The sequence below is a fragment of the Ochlerotatus camptorhynchus genome, unplaced genomic scaffold (assembly GCF_037179485.1).
Source record: "Ochlerotatus camptorhynchus isolate MF236.1 unplaced genomic scaffold, CSIRO-AGI_Acam_v1.1 ptg000242l, whole genome shotgun sequence".
Lineage (NCBI taxonomy): Eukaryota > Metazoa > Arthropoda > Insecta > Diptera > Culicidae > Ochlerotatus > Ochlerotatus camptorhynchus.
Genome location: NW_027040732.1, coordinates 685478 through 699942, shown reverse-complemented (window position 1 = coordinate 699942; position 14465 = coordinate 685478). Strand labels below are relative to the sequence as shown.

General features: G+C 40.1%; 2 protein-coding genes across 2 annotated transcripts in view; one reads left to right on the top strand and one right to left on the bottom strand.

Moving 5' to 3' along the window:
• Positions 1-11720, top strand: part of Ssdp (Sequence-specific single-stranded DNA-binding protein) — a 226706-nt gene extending 214986 nt beyond the window's left edge. The window contains exon 14 of the mRNA XM_065225969.1: positions 11486-11720. Within this exon, the coding sequence (XP_065082041.1) occupies positions 11486-11518 (33 nt within the window). The 3' untranslated portion in view covers positions 11519-11720. The remainder of the gene's footprint in view (positions 1-11485) is intronic.
• Positions 11721-11808: 88 nt separating this feature from the next.
• Positions 11809-14056, bottom strand: PIG-Z (phosphatidylinositol glycan anchor biosynthesis class Z). Its single transcript, XM_065225964.1, has 2 exons — positions 13830-14056; positions 11809-13763 (listed from the first exon to the last, which is right to left on the bottom strand). The coding sequence occupies exons 1-2, from the start codon at positions 13972-13974 to the stop codon at positions 11878-11880; spliced, it is 2031 nt and encodes a 676-aa protein (XP_065082036.1). The 5' UTR covers positions 13975-14056; the 3' UTR covers positions 11809-11877.
• Positions 14057-14465: the final 409 nt, after the last annotated feature.

Here is a 14465-nt window from a genome sequence, read left to right as displayed (position 1 = left end):
GCGAATCAAAACAAACATTGTGTAGTACTAGAATTTCGACAAGAATGGGATACGTTAATCGATTTGTTTGGGACCAATAGGGTAGTCAAGTAGTGAGCCAATTTAAAATCGTTAGTTTCCACCGGTTGCTTTATAGGTGAGCCTCAAGGGGCAAAACAGCTCCTAATCATAAGCCATTTCAGAGTTGCTTTTGAGACACCTCAAGTAACTCACACTGCATCAGTGAGCAAGATCACTGTCATTCGCTTTCTCACCTTTCGCGTCACAGCAAAATATAGAGATTTCTGACGTTTATCGTACGCACACGACGGATACGTATACGCAAAATGTTTTCATCGGGAAAATTTTCCTGATGAAAACCAATCTCTATAGTCCATCCTATATGCACGAGTATTGATGGTTTAAAAGTGAGGATAACATTAACAAATCAAAATTTTTGGCTGGAGTGAAAGTAAGGATCACAAATGTCGCACTTGAAAATGGGATTATGCAAGTGTGCGTGTTATAAACGTCAGAAAGGTCAATGGAGGTGCGAAGCCGAAATGTTGCTGTCAAGCAAAACCACAACAAAAATCGTGTGCATCCGGTCTGCAATCATAGAGATCTCTAAGACTAGTAGCAACCGGTGGAAACTAACGATTTTAAATTGACTCACTACTTGACTAGCCTATTGGTCCTAAACAAATCGATTAACGTACCCCATTCTAGTCGAAATTCTAGTACTACACAATGTTTGTTTTGATTCACTATGAAAGTTTGACAGATAAAATGAGGGGTTCATGGATTTTCCTATGTTTCGAGGGGTGCATCGATTAGCTTGAGACCGAAGAGAGTACAACCAACAATCAATACGAAACTAACGATTTTAAATTGGTTCACTACTTGACTAGCAACCGGTGGAAACTAACGATTTTAAATTGACTCACTACTTGACTAGCCTATTGGTCCCAAGCAAATCGATTAACGTACCCCATTGTAGTCGAAATTCTAGTACTACACAATGTTTGTTTTGATTCGCTATGAAAGTTTGACAGATAAAATGAGGGGTTAGTGGATTTTCCTATGTTTCGAGGGGTGAATCGACTAGCTTGGGACCGAAGAGAGTACCAGAACTGAGCCAAAAAGTTGAGCACGTTATTTCGGGACCTTCTAGTCTTAGAGTTACCTCTATGGTACAACAGGGTGTCTACTACCTGGAAAAACCTGGAAACCCGGGAACTTGCGGGGAATTTTATTTTGTCTGGAAAAACCTGGAATATTCAGGGAATTTAGGTTCCACTCAGAGAATTTTCCAATTATCACTTCATTCGTAATTCAAAAGAAGTTTTTCGTTCAGTTTCTCAAAACGTTTCTTAAGGACACTGAACTGGACAAGCATCTGAAAGCTACGACAACGTGTGCGAGACAAGTTCATTCATGGCGGTAAGCTCCAACTCGGATTAACTTTTAATACCATCCCTGTTTGTATGATCTGCAAATTGTTTGCTCAGAGTTATGTTGATTAATTCTGATATCGACATCAAACCAGCCGGACATTCTTGATTGGGATTTAATCCGAGGATAATACTGGTTGGAGCTTACCACCATCAGAGAGTCTTGTCACGCTCAAGGTGGCTACATATAGGTGTTCTAATGTGTCAAATTCATGATTCAGCCATATTGGATTTTTGTATGGGACAGCGACCGAGCTTGTTTACAATTTGCTCTAAAACCGCACTTTTTCCCCCCGCGACCTCCTCGCCTATATAGTGACAAAGCTGTATCACCATTTATATACCCACCATGGTCACGCTCGCTCTTCGCTGATTGCTGACCTGGGGTGGGACGTGCTGTCAAATCAGCCTACTGATCATTCTTGTATGAAATTGGTTCCAAACGTAAACAAACCCTGTAGGTTTCTTATGGCTTGTTTACGTTTGGACCAGTTATGCAAGGTAGGCGACGATTGTTCGTATTTGACAGCCACCTCCCCCCCCTTGTTGCTGACAGCTCGCTTACCACTACAAACGTAGCCGACACTCAAGCATGGATGACTGCACCGATGAATTTGAGTTCACTCACTCGAGAAAAAGTGACACAAGCTGCGAGCAATGTTTACTAATCATGAACACTAAATTTTCATTATTCATTATTCATGAACATTTAGTGTTCATGATTAGTCAACATTGCCCACAGCTTGTGTCACTTTTTCTCGAGTGAGTGAACTCAAATCCATTGACGAGTGCACGGATGAATTTGAGTTCACTCACTCGACAAAAAGTGGCACAACAGCGGGGCCCTGTTTACTAAAAATGAACACATGAATAATACATTTGAAACGGGTCTATCAACTTATGTACACAAAACTTGTTAAGCCTTTTTTGCGCGAACCGAATACGCTCACGTAAACTACCAACACCATCGGGCAAAGGAAATTCTCCCCTTCCCCATAGTGCTCTTGGTTTGCGTGGGCGTACTTCGGTTCTCGTGAAAAGGACCTAGCAATTTATTTACAAAAGTTGATAGGCTTTTTTCAAATGTTACGCGAGTATTATTCATGTGTTCATTTTTAGTAAACAGGGCCCCGCTGTTGTGTCACTTTTTATCGAGTGAGTGAACGCAAGTTCATCCGTGCACTCGTCAATCGGTGCACTCGTCCATACACTGAAAAAAGTTTTCATATGGTTTCCATTGGGAACGCACATGATATTTTTCCAATAGCAAAATTAATTATTTTTACCTGAAATTCAAATAACATTCATATGATCACATGAATTCTATGTGATAAATAACATAAACTTCATTGGACACATAAGGTTTATGTGATTTTCGGTGCGATTCCCAATTATGAGATCACATGAAAGTTATGTGAAATTCTAATGGATATTTTCCATCGGAAATGTGATTTATTTTTTGAGTGTATGCTCGATGTGTGATACATAATAACACCTTCCCAGCAGGAAAAATGTGCGAGTTAATGCACCGCCAACTTGCCAGCAATACGCTGGCGAGTTGGTGCCGGGTTGATTTGTAACTTGCGGGCTTAAACCAACCGGTGAACACTCGTGTTTATTTCAGTTACCGTGGGGACGTAATTTGTGATTAGCCTCGGTCCCTTTCAAATTGTATCATTATTTATGTACGGTCCTTATATTTTAAATGACGTTTCACTTTCATCTAGTGATGGCCGATTTTCATTCGAATAATCGATTAATCGATTAACGAACCAAACAGTAAAATATTTGTAATCGGTTATATCATGCCGATATAAGCATTAACTTCTGCAGAGGATCATCACCGATCGTTTCAAACAAGTTTTGCACTCTCATTGGTAGAAAAATGACAGCCCAGCGAACAAAAAATAATCGATTAGTTGTTAATCGAATAATACAAAAAATGGGACATCTCTGATTTTGGTGTGATTGTTTTGATAAAAAAAGCGCGCAAAATTTCATCTGTACCGAGGGGGCAGCAAAACCACAAAATTACCTTGCATACTGGGGGTATTCATTGGATGAAAGGGACCGTGAAAGCACAAACGAAGTGACAGACGACTTACTGGCGAAGAAATCAATTTAAATAATGTGGTTCACTGTAATAGAATTTTCTTGGAAGCTTGTGCCATCATCCACCAGATGGGTTAGTTTTTTGTTTTGATTTGAACAAAGTTGATTTTGTGTACAATGATTCTTTGACAGTGTGCAAAGAGTGCGTATCATTTTGTCATTTTTTTATGCATTTCAGTTTTGAGTAGAGTGAAAGAGATAGAACCAAAATATTCTAGTACATTTGGTGAAAATGCTAGTTCAATCCAATAGTAGTGTTGCCATGTGGTACAATCCAGTAGTAGTGGTGTTGCCATGTGGTACACTGAAAAATTGCAATAGAAGGTTAGTCACCAAAGTTTTCGAGCCGCTCCGTCTGTCACTTCGTTTGTGGTGAAAGAGGACACTAAAATTGAAAGTTTTTCTTCCGACAGTTTCATCTTAGTATTCATCTTTGCTTAAACCGGTGTACTTAAGGGAAACTTTCTCTGGTGTCGAAATGAACTCGTTGCTTACCTACATGAAGTCATCTGCTCCGGCGCCGGGAATCCTGTCAGCAGCCCTTTCTGTTAACAGTGGAAGTAAGGAAAATTCGTTGTTGCAACTGTCTTCTAAAGCAGCTACGAGCACAAATCAATCGTCATCCGGTCAACCTCTCAACCAGTTTATTACTAAAAAAGAAGTGACCGAAGCAGAAATACTATGGTGCATCGAAACCGTCATGAGCCATAAGTCGTTACGGGCACCGGAAAAGGATATGCTAGTCTAGAATGTTCGGAGATAGCAACATTGCTAGTAGGATGCAGTTAAAGAAGGACAACATTGTTTACGTAATTAAGTATGTCATTGCTCCGTACTTCAAAGCTGAACTCATTGGAAAAACGTGAATAAGTGTGATTTTTTTGTCGCTGGGTTCGATGAATCATTGAACTAAGTTACAAAAAAACAACAAATGGATATCAATATCCGATATTGGAATAACACCACCAATGAGATTGAAACTAGATATTTCACGTCACGATTTTTGTCCAGATCCCGAGCAACTGATTTGTTGGATTCTTTTCGCGAAGGCATAAATGATAAAGATGATTCAAGTATCTATGGATGGCCCCAATGTTAACTGGGCGTTTCTCCAGGAGCTCAACTTGGAGTTAAAGAAGGGAGATTTAAAATTTCTTGATTTGGGATTCATGGAGCTTTCAAAGATGGGATTCGAGCAACCGAATGGCCAGTTGTCTCATACTTGCATGCTTTGCATAACTTATTCAAAGATGTTTCAGCTTGACGAGCGTTGTATGTGCAATATTCGGGAAGTGATGTGTTTCCACTGAAATTCTGCGGTCATAGATGGCTCGAAAATACAGAAGTGGCGAAGAGAGCAATAGAGAACATTGGCAGTATTCGAAAACTTGTGGACGGAGTGAAGAAAGATAAAGCTGAGCCGAAGTGTAAATCATACAGTGATGTTGTGAAATTCGTGAACGACCCTCTAGCTTGTGCTAAACTAGCTTTCTTCAGATCCATTGCTACCGCAATAGAACCACTTTTGCGATAGCTACAAACAGATAATCCGATGGTGCCCTTCTTGCACAGTTCATTAAACGGTCTGATTATGAATCTTTGCAGAACAAAAGAAGCGAAAAATACTTGAAAATGCGCAAAACGAAGCGAATGTGCTGGCGGAAAAAAAATTATTCGTTAAAAAAGTAAATAATTTTGCTTTTTCTTTGTTACCACTTTCTCTAAATTGATCGAATCAATAACAATGAAAACACATGTATCTCAGAGTAACTTTTGTTGATTAGCGAACTAATAAGATATTTTAGAGTTGTGAAACCATGATATCTTCTGTCTTGATCTTCCACACAGAGTTGGACTCAAACATATTATCAAAATGATATTTTGTTTTTGAAAGCATATCAAATTTTGATATATCGTTTTATCGAAATAGTATTGATGGGGTTTTCCAAAACACAGGTTTCTTACTTGTATTTATATTCATGAATTTGAAAAATACTACTCAAATACCAAAAAAGAATGTAATATTGATCGACTTAATGCATGCTACTGTATCAATAACTAATGTGATTTTAAAAACCAAATACAATATTACACCCATGGATATAATTTCTTTTCGCAAATTCTCTGTAGGATAAATGCACCAATAGTGGAAGTACTTAAGTGCAATGTATTCCCATGGTGGGTTATAGAGTCTCCCTAAGTCACTATAGAAGTACGTTGCACTAACGTACCTCCACTATTGGTGCATTTACTAAACATAAATTGTACAAATTAATATAAAACAACCTAAGTGCATCTGTAATGCTGTAATATTCAATAACTTTTTTGCTGCGCCGACTTATAAGTACCAACGCCCAAGTTTGAACAATCGAAAATAACATAACAGATTCCAGATGGATAAATAGAAAATATATGCGTATAATTTTTATACACCTGGAATTTTTTTCATCCGACCTGGAAAAACCTGGAAAACTCAGGGAATTTGATTCCTTGGATTGAGCCAAAAAGTTGAGCACGTTTCTTCGGGACCTACTAGTCTTAGAGTTACCGTATGCGTGATGCACCATTATGCAATGTCAAAATTAAAAACAAAAAAACTCAAGAATTTCGCTTTCGAGTTTTTTTTTTATTTATTCAAAGAGGGGATGTTTCTCAGAGTCTTAAACTATGTTAATCATCGATCGAGTCCACACGCTTCCGGAATGCACGGCAGGTTCTTATAATGTATTCTGGATCCATTTCTCTCCAGGTACGGGTCAATGTTTGTCTGAGGCTTGCTGTACTCGGGTGGCGTTTAGTACAGGCCTTGGCCTTCATGACGCGCCATATTGAGTAATCCAGCGGATTAAGATCGGGGCTGGATGGCGGCCACATATCCTTCGCCCAGAACGGAAGATGTTCCTGCAACCACTTCTGAGTGCGGTTCGAGGTGTGGCACGGAGCCCCATCTTGTTGAAATACAACATTTGGCTTCGGACCGTACTGTTCTTTGATCCACGGAAGAACATACTTACTTAAAATCCCGATGTAGACCTCCGTGTTGACCTTGGCGCCTTCTGGAATGAACACCGGGTCCATTTTTTTTTGCCATCGGAAGCCACCAATCCAAACACCATAACGCTAGCAGGATGCTTGGTCAGATACACGGTCTTGTGCTCGTCGGCCACGTCTTTTACCGGAAGAGAACTAATATACCGGTCGGTTCTGGAATTTGATACGGGATCGACGGTTAACACATAGAGGTAACTCTAAGACCAGAAGGGGCTCGACTTTTTGGCTCAGCTCTGGTACTATCTTCGGTCCCAAGCTAATCGATTCACCCCTCGAAACATAGAAAAATCCAATAACCCCTCATTTTATCTGTCAAACTTTCATAGCGAATCAAAACAAACATTGTGTAGTACTAGAATTTCGACAAGAATGGGATACGTTAATCGATTTGCTTGGGACCAATAGGCTAGTCAAGTACCCAACAAACAATTGGGAGCTCTTATAAAACACCTGAGTTGATCAAACGTTGAATAATAGCTTCCAGAGTTGTACAAGAATGTAGTTGTATTGCCATTTGGTTAAAAGCTTCAAAAGCTGCTTGGAGCACTCTTAAATGATTGTTTACGTTCGACCAACCACCAACCACAATTTTGTTGCTAAAAATAGCACAAGTGATAGGCACGTTTATATGACCGTAAGGCAATGATTATTCGACTGCAAGAGAAATCACTCAAGATGAGCTTCATATACTTCTCTCATATGATCAAAATATGTATTCAAGAATAGAGCAGATGGAAATAGAAGCGGCTTGGCAATCCGGGATCATGAGTTCAAATCTTGCTTCGAGAAACCCTCATATAATCAACGATAACATTTCTAGATAAATTCTCTCAATTAATGATTAGAGAGATTAATTGAAAGAATATCAATCAGAGATTAAACAGATGCTTGTTTACTACTTCCTCCATGATCACGGAATGTGAATTATGGCATAATTACATATTTTTTCTATGTGCACAAATAAATTAAATTAATAAAAACTGTACAAGCAATTATTTTGGCGTACCACGACAATTGTTAAACTAATTTTAATCTGTGAATATTGTGAGTACTTACACAACGGTTATTAAGGAGTCATTGAAAAGTGCTATAAACGCTCTTCAAGGCTTGCTGTACAATGATTATTTAGGAGTTATAAAAGAGTGCAACGAATGCCTCTCAGGTTTACTCTCTACTAAATTTCAAAGCAGCTGTCAAGAAGTGTCTACAAACGTTGTATAATAGCTTTCACCAAAATAATAAAGCATGAGTTTAAATATGTATCTATAACGTTGTATAAAAGTTGCTTCTACTCCTATACCGCGTATACATATAATGCTGTAGTTGAACAGGTTCTCCAAACCAGTGTAAACAAGAGTTTTACAGAAGTTGTAATAAACAAATTGTACAGTTATTATTCAGCATGCAGTTGAATAAAATCACAATGGAAGCGTTTCTTCAAGAAGAAATTGATTTTGGGTAAACGTTTTACTGAATACGTTAGACAACACCTTTGTGTTGCAGTTGTATAGGTTCTCCAAACCAGTGTAAACAAGGGTTTTATAAAAGTTGTGGTGAACACATTGTGCAATTATTATTCAACATGCAGCTGAACAAAATCAAAACGAAAGCGTTTCTTCAACTGGAAATTGTTACTTGTGGATGGCATCGATCACAAGTAAAGTGCGACAGTTCGTTCGAAACGGTGAAATGTAATAACTTGTTATGTATCGTTTGAAAGCAGAATAAATACCCTTTTGTTTGACGTTTTGATCAACCGTGTATGTTGTTTAATTATTGAGTTATGATCAATCACTTGAATGCGTCCAAATTTACTTGGAATCGGGCTTTAGATAAATTTATCCGAAATAGATTGGACACGAACCAACTCATAAATTTTGTATACCGTAAAACTGGGTAACATTGATAGTTTTTTAAAGTTTATTCTAAATATTTTTTACAGCAATGCATGTTTTTCAAATTTTATATTTTTAAAACAAGTACTGAGGATCTAAGAGATAATTCGTTAGTAATATGTTGAACGAAAATTTAAGCATTTGCGCTATTTTTTTTAAGTTTTGTGAACTTCAGTATTTTGATTTGTTACTTTGATAATGCTCGATGAATGTAGAAAAAATGAGTGAAACTCAAACAATTTAGTTTTTTTAATATGAAACATTGAATGAGTATATAATCAGAAAACTTCATAAGCAATAAGAATACAACAATGAATTTGTGATGGCTATATCGGAAATACATTTCATAAGTGATGGTTTGAGTGCTTTTCAAAAAGGCGAAAAACACGAAATGGTTTTTTTAATATTTTTGTAAAATATGTAACACATACTAGGGGAATTTACGTATTCTCGGCAACCTAAGCAGCGACCTTCTTTCTATAGCCTTTTTCTCTAAGGAACGCACACATATGCAGTATTGGTTTGTTTACAATCTTTTGCTGCCAGCTGCTCTAACAATTTCAGTCGAAAGAATTGTCAAAAACTGTTTTGAAACGCTTTTACAAAGCTCCAATCTTCTCTAGTGAGAGCGAGTATTGTCGGCAACCAGTTTTTCTTCGGCAACCGTTCCATTTGAACTGCGTGTAAATCTGCTGTTCTATTATCGGCAACTCGAAATCAGCTACAATTTGTAGTGCGTGTGTTGCATTTCAAGAAAACCTTGCTAGATTGCTTTTTCTAAGTGGTAAAAATATAGTCAAATTGAACCTGAAAGCATAAAGAATCGTTTGCATGCATTCAGGGAAGTGTTTTCATAAGAAAATCCAGTGAAAATAGTGTTTCAATTTGTGTTGCCGAAAATAGTCTGTCATGCCGAAGCCGTCATTTCCCCTATATAAAAACTATATACGATATCAACGGAAATACCCTAAGCTACAATATGGAACCAATGTTTCTTATTTGGAAAAAGCACAGCGAGTAAATTTATTCTTTATATTATACTATCAAAGTTACCCGCATTATCAAAGATACCCCGTTTTACGGTACGTGTTTTCGTGGCTAGGATAAATATTTTCCGCGAACACGGCGGCAGATGTCAGTTTTGTGCTTTGATCAGAAATTTCTTTGTAATTTGTATGATCATTCATGTCGGTTTGTCGGTGTTACTTCCCCATCCTCTTGGTGCGGTGGGCTTTACTCATTCTCTTCTGTCTGGTTGGATCTCCTATCATCACGACGAAGTCCGTTTTCTACGACGACCCGTCTTCTACGGCCTACACGACCTCTAAATGAGATTTGTGGTTGTTATTGGCGATGCATATTTTAGAATATTAAAGTGATATTTAGTTATATTGGGCGAACTCTGTTCTATAACAATTTTAATGGGTGAGAAATTGTCGCTCAGCTGGTGGTCCTTTGTAGTAACCGCACCGAGGTTTCCAGCCTCAGTAACGGTTCCACGAATGTGCTGCTTCCTCTGTTGGTCCGCTAGTGCCGCTATCCCTTCTGCTGGTCTTCCGCTCTCTCCACAGTCCGTCATAAGAATTCCGTTAACGAGCTTAGGTACCTTCGGATTTGTGGCCCAGACCTAACTGGTCCATATTTAGCTTTAGTTACCTCATATTTATTCCTCTAGCTGTATCAAAATTCCCGAACCAATCAGAACCCGTTTACATACGGTCTATCACGCTTCACGCTCACTTGATTCTACTCATTTCTATTCCACACTAACTCTATCTACTACACTACACTATGTTTGTTTTGATTCGCTATGAAAGTTTGACAGATACAATGAGGTGTTCGTGCATTTTCCTATGTTTCGAGGGGTGTATCGATTAGCTTGGGACCGAAGATAGTAGCAGAGCTGAGCCAAAAAGTTGAGCACGTTTCTTCGGGACCTTCTAGTCTAAGAGTTACCTCTATGGTTGTAGAGCATAGCAGAATATGTTGACGTCATCTGCGTAAAACACACCAACTCTCTTACCGTGTTCCCCTATTTTGTTCATATTTACATATTTGCCTGTACAATACAGTCAACTTTCGCTCGTTGGGCTAAACCCGCTTAGTGAAAGGCTCTCGTTAGTTGGGCTGAACTGTCAAGCTGAAAATTGGTTGAGGGATACCACCGATTGTTTATTATCATCACAATCCTTTATCAACTATTCAAATTGGTCATACATGAGCCCCTCGAAAATGAATCAGCACTGTCAGAAATGACGTTTGATTTCGATTTAGGTTGGCTACAGCCCAACTAAAACGTAGCCCACCTAAACATAGCCCAACGATCGAAATTTGACTGTACTGCATTTTCAAAGACTAAACCGAGTTTTGTGTTTTGTAGCATGAGTGCATGAATTCTCTGCGTTATATTTTTGTGGTTCACATATTATCACAGGCAAACAGACGTAACTCTATAAATAAATTTTCCTTAAAAACATTGTCACTGAACTCACTAAGTACATCTCGCGAGCTATTCGCGAAAACATGCTCGCTTGCCAAGCCTCAAACAATGTTGCATACAAGTTCCATAGTTCCTTCGGAAGGGAAGTAAAGCCGTTGGTCCCCGGTTCATGAGTTGATGGGTCGATAGGTAGGGTCCAGGTGTGGGAGCTGCCTCCCTGGCGTCGGTAGCATTGGTGCTCAGCACGGAAAACAAATCAAGAAAAAAAAAAGTTCCATAGAATGTATAGAAACGTCAGTTATCCGATGGCAGCGTTATGGTGGGGGATTCGCGAAACTAATAATATATATATTGCACGTTAAATGCGTGTACGCCGAATGACGGGAAATAGTTACGTCTGTCTGTCAGTGATATTAAACCACCACTATTCGCATAACAGTCCCATGTCCTGTAGATTTCCTATCTACATTGAACTGTTATGCGAATAGTGGCAGTATAATGATATATAAAAAAAAAAACAACGATTAATTATTGCCCCCTATCACTCGTTGCAGTTCATCATCAAGGAGCTCTTGAAAAAGATCTAATCCTGCTAAAATGAACACCAAGCGAAACTGTTGCAACCCGGACTTGACACACACGAAGTGGACCTCGCGATTTAAAAACTTATCCTATCAATTCCACAGGCGTAGGATGGACATTTCAAAACTCTGACAAGCGAAATAGTATTTTTCAAACATTTTATTGAAATAAATAAAGCCTTACAAGCTATCAATTCTAATTACGGAATGATTCTGACTCGTTCTCATTTCCATGCAGTGTGCAAAGTTTCAAAAATCTTCTCAAGCTTATCACGGCTATTTACACCTAGGTAGAAAGAAAATGACTAGCTGCGAACGTCCTTCCGCATCCAAACGGTAGCGCTGATCGGTTCCCCACCGTGGTGTTATTTAATCTTCTTCCGCACCTCAATCTTGTACAGAATCAACCCAAACTGGTGCACCAGCGAGCTGAACTGCTTCAGGATCCGTGCCGTCGAAAATGGATTCTGCTCGTCTTCGTACGCGTAGATTGGGCACGTGTCCCCGATTTCGTCCACATCGGTGTTGATGCCGCAGAGGTGTTGGCCCTGGAGTTTCGGCATAGCCTCGATCGAAAGGTGCGGGTAGAACACTTTGCTCTGGGTGTGCTTCAACAGGATGGTGGAGCGATTGTGAAAGACTTCGTTCAGTTCCTCGGATAGGCTGGAGGGAATGGCCAGGTACAGAAGGTATCTTTGGTTGGAGCTGAACTGTTTCATTTCACACGCATCCAGTATCACTTTTAGCCGGGAGTAGAGTTCGTTCAGGTTGATGCTGCCGTATTCATAGAGGAAGAAGCGCTTCCCACGGCGGTACTTTTGACCATTTTCCGGATTGATTAGAAGCGTATTACTGCTCGGTTGGTTGAGGAAGCATTGCGGCATGCTGTAGATGTGGCTGGTGGCCAGGTGGATGTTAGTGGCGGACGATCGGATCTCGAGTTGACGACTGAGGTGTTCGGCGAGTTGGTATACGCCTCCTTGATGGACGAAGCCGTAGAACAGTGTTAAGGCGATGTTGGTTGAGTACCAGACTCGTAGAAGATACCGAGAGCTGACGCGAGTGCATAGGAAGTGGTTGTACAGGAAGCCTTTAAGATAAGTACGCTCTCGGAAAGGGTAAGATGAGCAGAATCCGGTTTTCAGCTTGGGAGCATGAAGGAGGATTAGTGGAAGCGTGATCGGGAGCAAGAATCTCGGTTCCTGGTGGTTAAAGAAGGATAGCATGACGATGGGGAAGAAAATTGCGGAAAGCATAAGTCCGACGAAGGATTGCGCTCGCGGGAGGCTAGTGTATTCGTTGGAAGCGAGGCGGTGCAGCATGACCATAAAAGAAAGTACGGCGATAACTCCCAGGATATTATACAGGATGGGAATGTTGACCATCAAGTGCAGATAGTAGGGATGAACTCCGTGTTTCTCTGTGTTCTCCGGATTGATGTTGTATCGAATGAAATTCAATGGAGTCACGACGAAATTATTGATACTGATGTCCAGTCGTTCCACTTCCGCCGGAGTTATATATCCATAGTAGAACGAATCAACTAGGATGAAGAATACAAGCGCTGGAATCGACGCAATCACAAACGTTATTATTCTCACGTTGAAATCCGCAAACGACACCGTCCTGGTTCCCATTCCCCGCAGCAACCAATGGAACACCAGTGGCAAACCGAAGAGAAAAAACGTAGGCCTATTGAAGACGCCTGCGACGCAAAGCGTCGCCATCAGAACGCACTTATTCAGCGAATGCGACGGAAGGGACATCTTCAACTTGTACAGCTTCACCTTCTCCACGGTGTTCTTCGCCTTGAGATACTTTTCCTCCAAAAACTCCTTCTGGTAAATTACCGTATTCGAATGGATCATACAATCGCTCACAATGTACAACATCAACGAACAAAGTGCCATCTCAATGCAATTTGTAAACGTCCTCGTCGAATAGACCAACATAACATACGAACTGGCCAGCGTCATCAACCGGAACTGACTCTGCAGCCCATAAGCTTGGCAAACCTTCTGCAAGCTCCAATCATTCACGAACGAAAGCATCACCATCAGAAAGCGGGGAAACACCAACGTCACATAGCTTCCCCGGAGGTTTACATCGAACAGGAACTTTGTATACATCGACAGGAACCGAAGAAAGCTGAACGGCAGCTTCATTCCAAAGAACGGAATCGCCATCGACCGGATCGGAAAGGTGCTGTTAAATTCCCAGGTACGGGTCACTTCCAGGCCGTATTCGTCCCCTGGAAAGAATATCAGTTTTAAAATTCCAACATAATACCCTGGACGAATTTTCTTAAACCACCAACCGGTAACGACTTCAACGGATTGGAAAAACTCATCCGGATGGATGTAGCCCACCTGCGGGATGAAAACCATCGCCACCCGGAGAAAGCACAGAATATAGTAGGACACTAGGGACGCATTTTTGGATTTGATCGATTTGGAATCCATCCTCGATTCACTTAAATGATATGAACTTTAATTTTCTTCAGAGAAAACTCAAATATTGATCGGCGAGAGCGGTTTGTTTTGGTTTTTTGTTCATCGTTCGGCTCGGCACTGTTTTGACAACGAGAACTGTCAGTCAGAGCGAGCGGCGTCGGTTTTCGTCAAGTGGGGTGGCTGGGTGGAAAATTCTTTCGTTCAGTTTTATGCTAGCGGTATGTAATATTCACGGTCGTTTAGGCTTAATCAAAATTGAGTCGAGTTGACTCAATATCGGTCAAGGTTAATTTGCTCAAAAGTGAGTTGAGTATTCCGGCCTTTTCCAGGAAATAGTTCAAGATCAATCAAAGTTTCACTCACTCTATTAGTATGCTACAAGACTGAGTTACATTTTCATGGATTTCCTCATATTCGAGACGTTTCTTCTGGTTGTCCCCTGGGGTTTTCACGGCTTTTGCCCAGAAAATAGATGCCGACTTGACACAATTTTAAGTTAG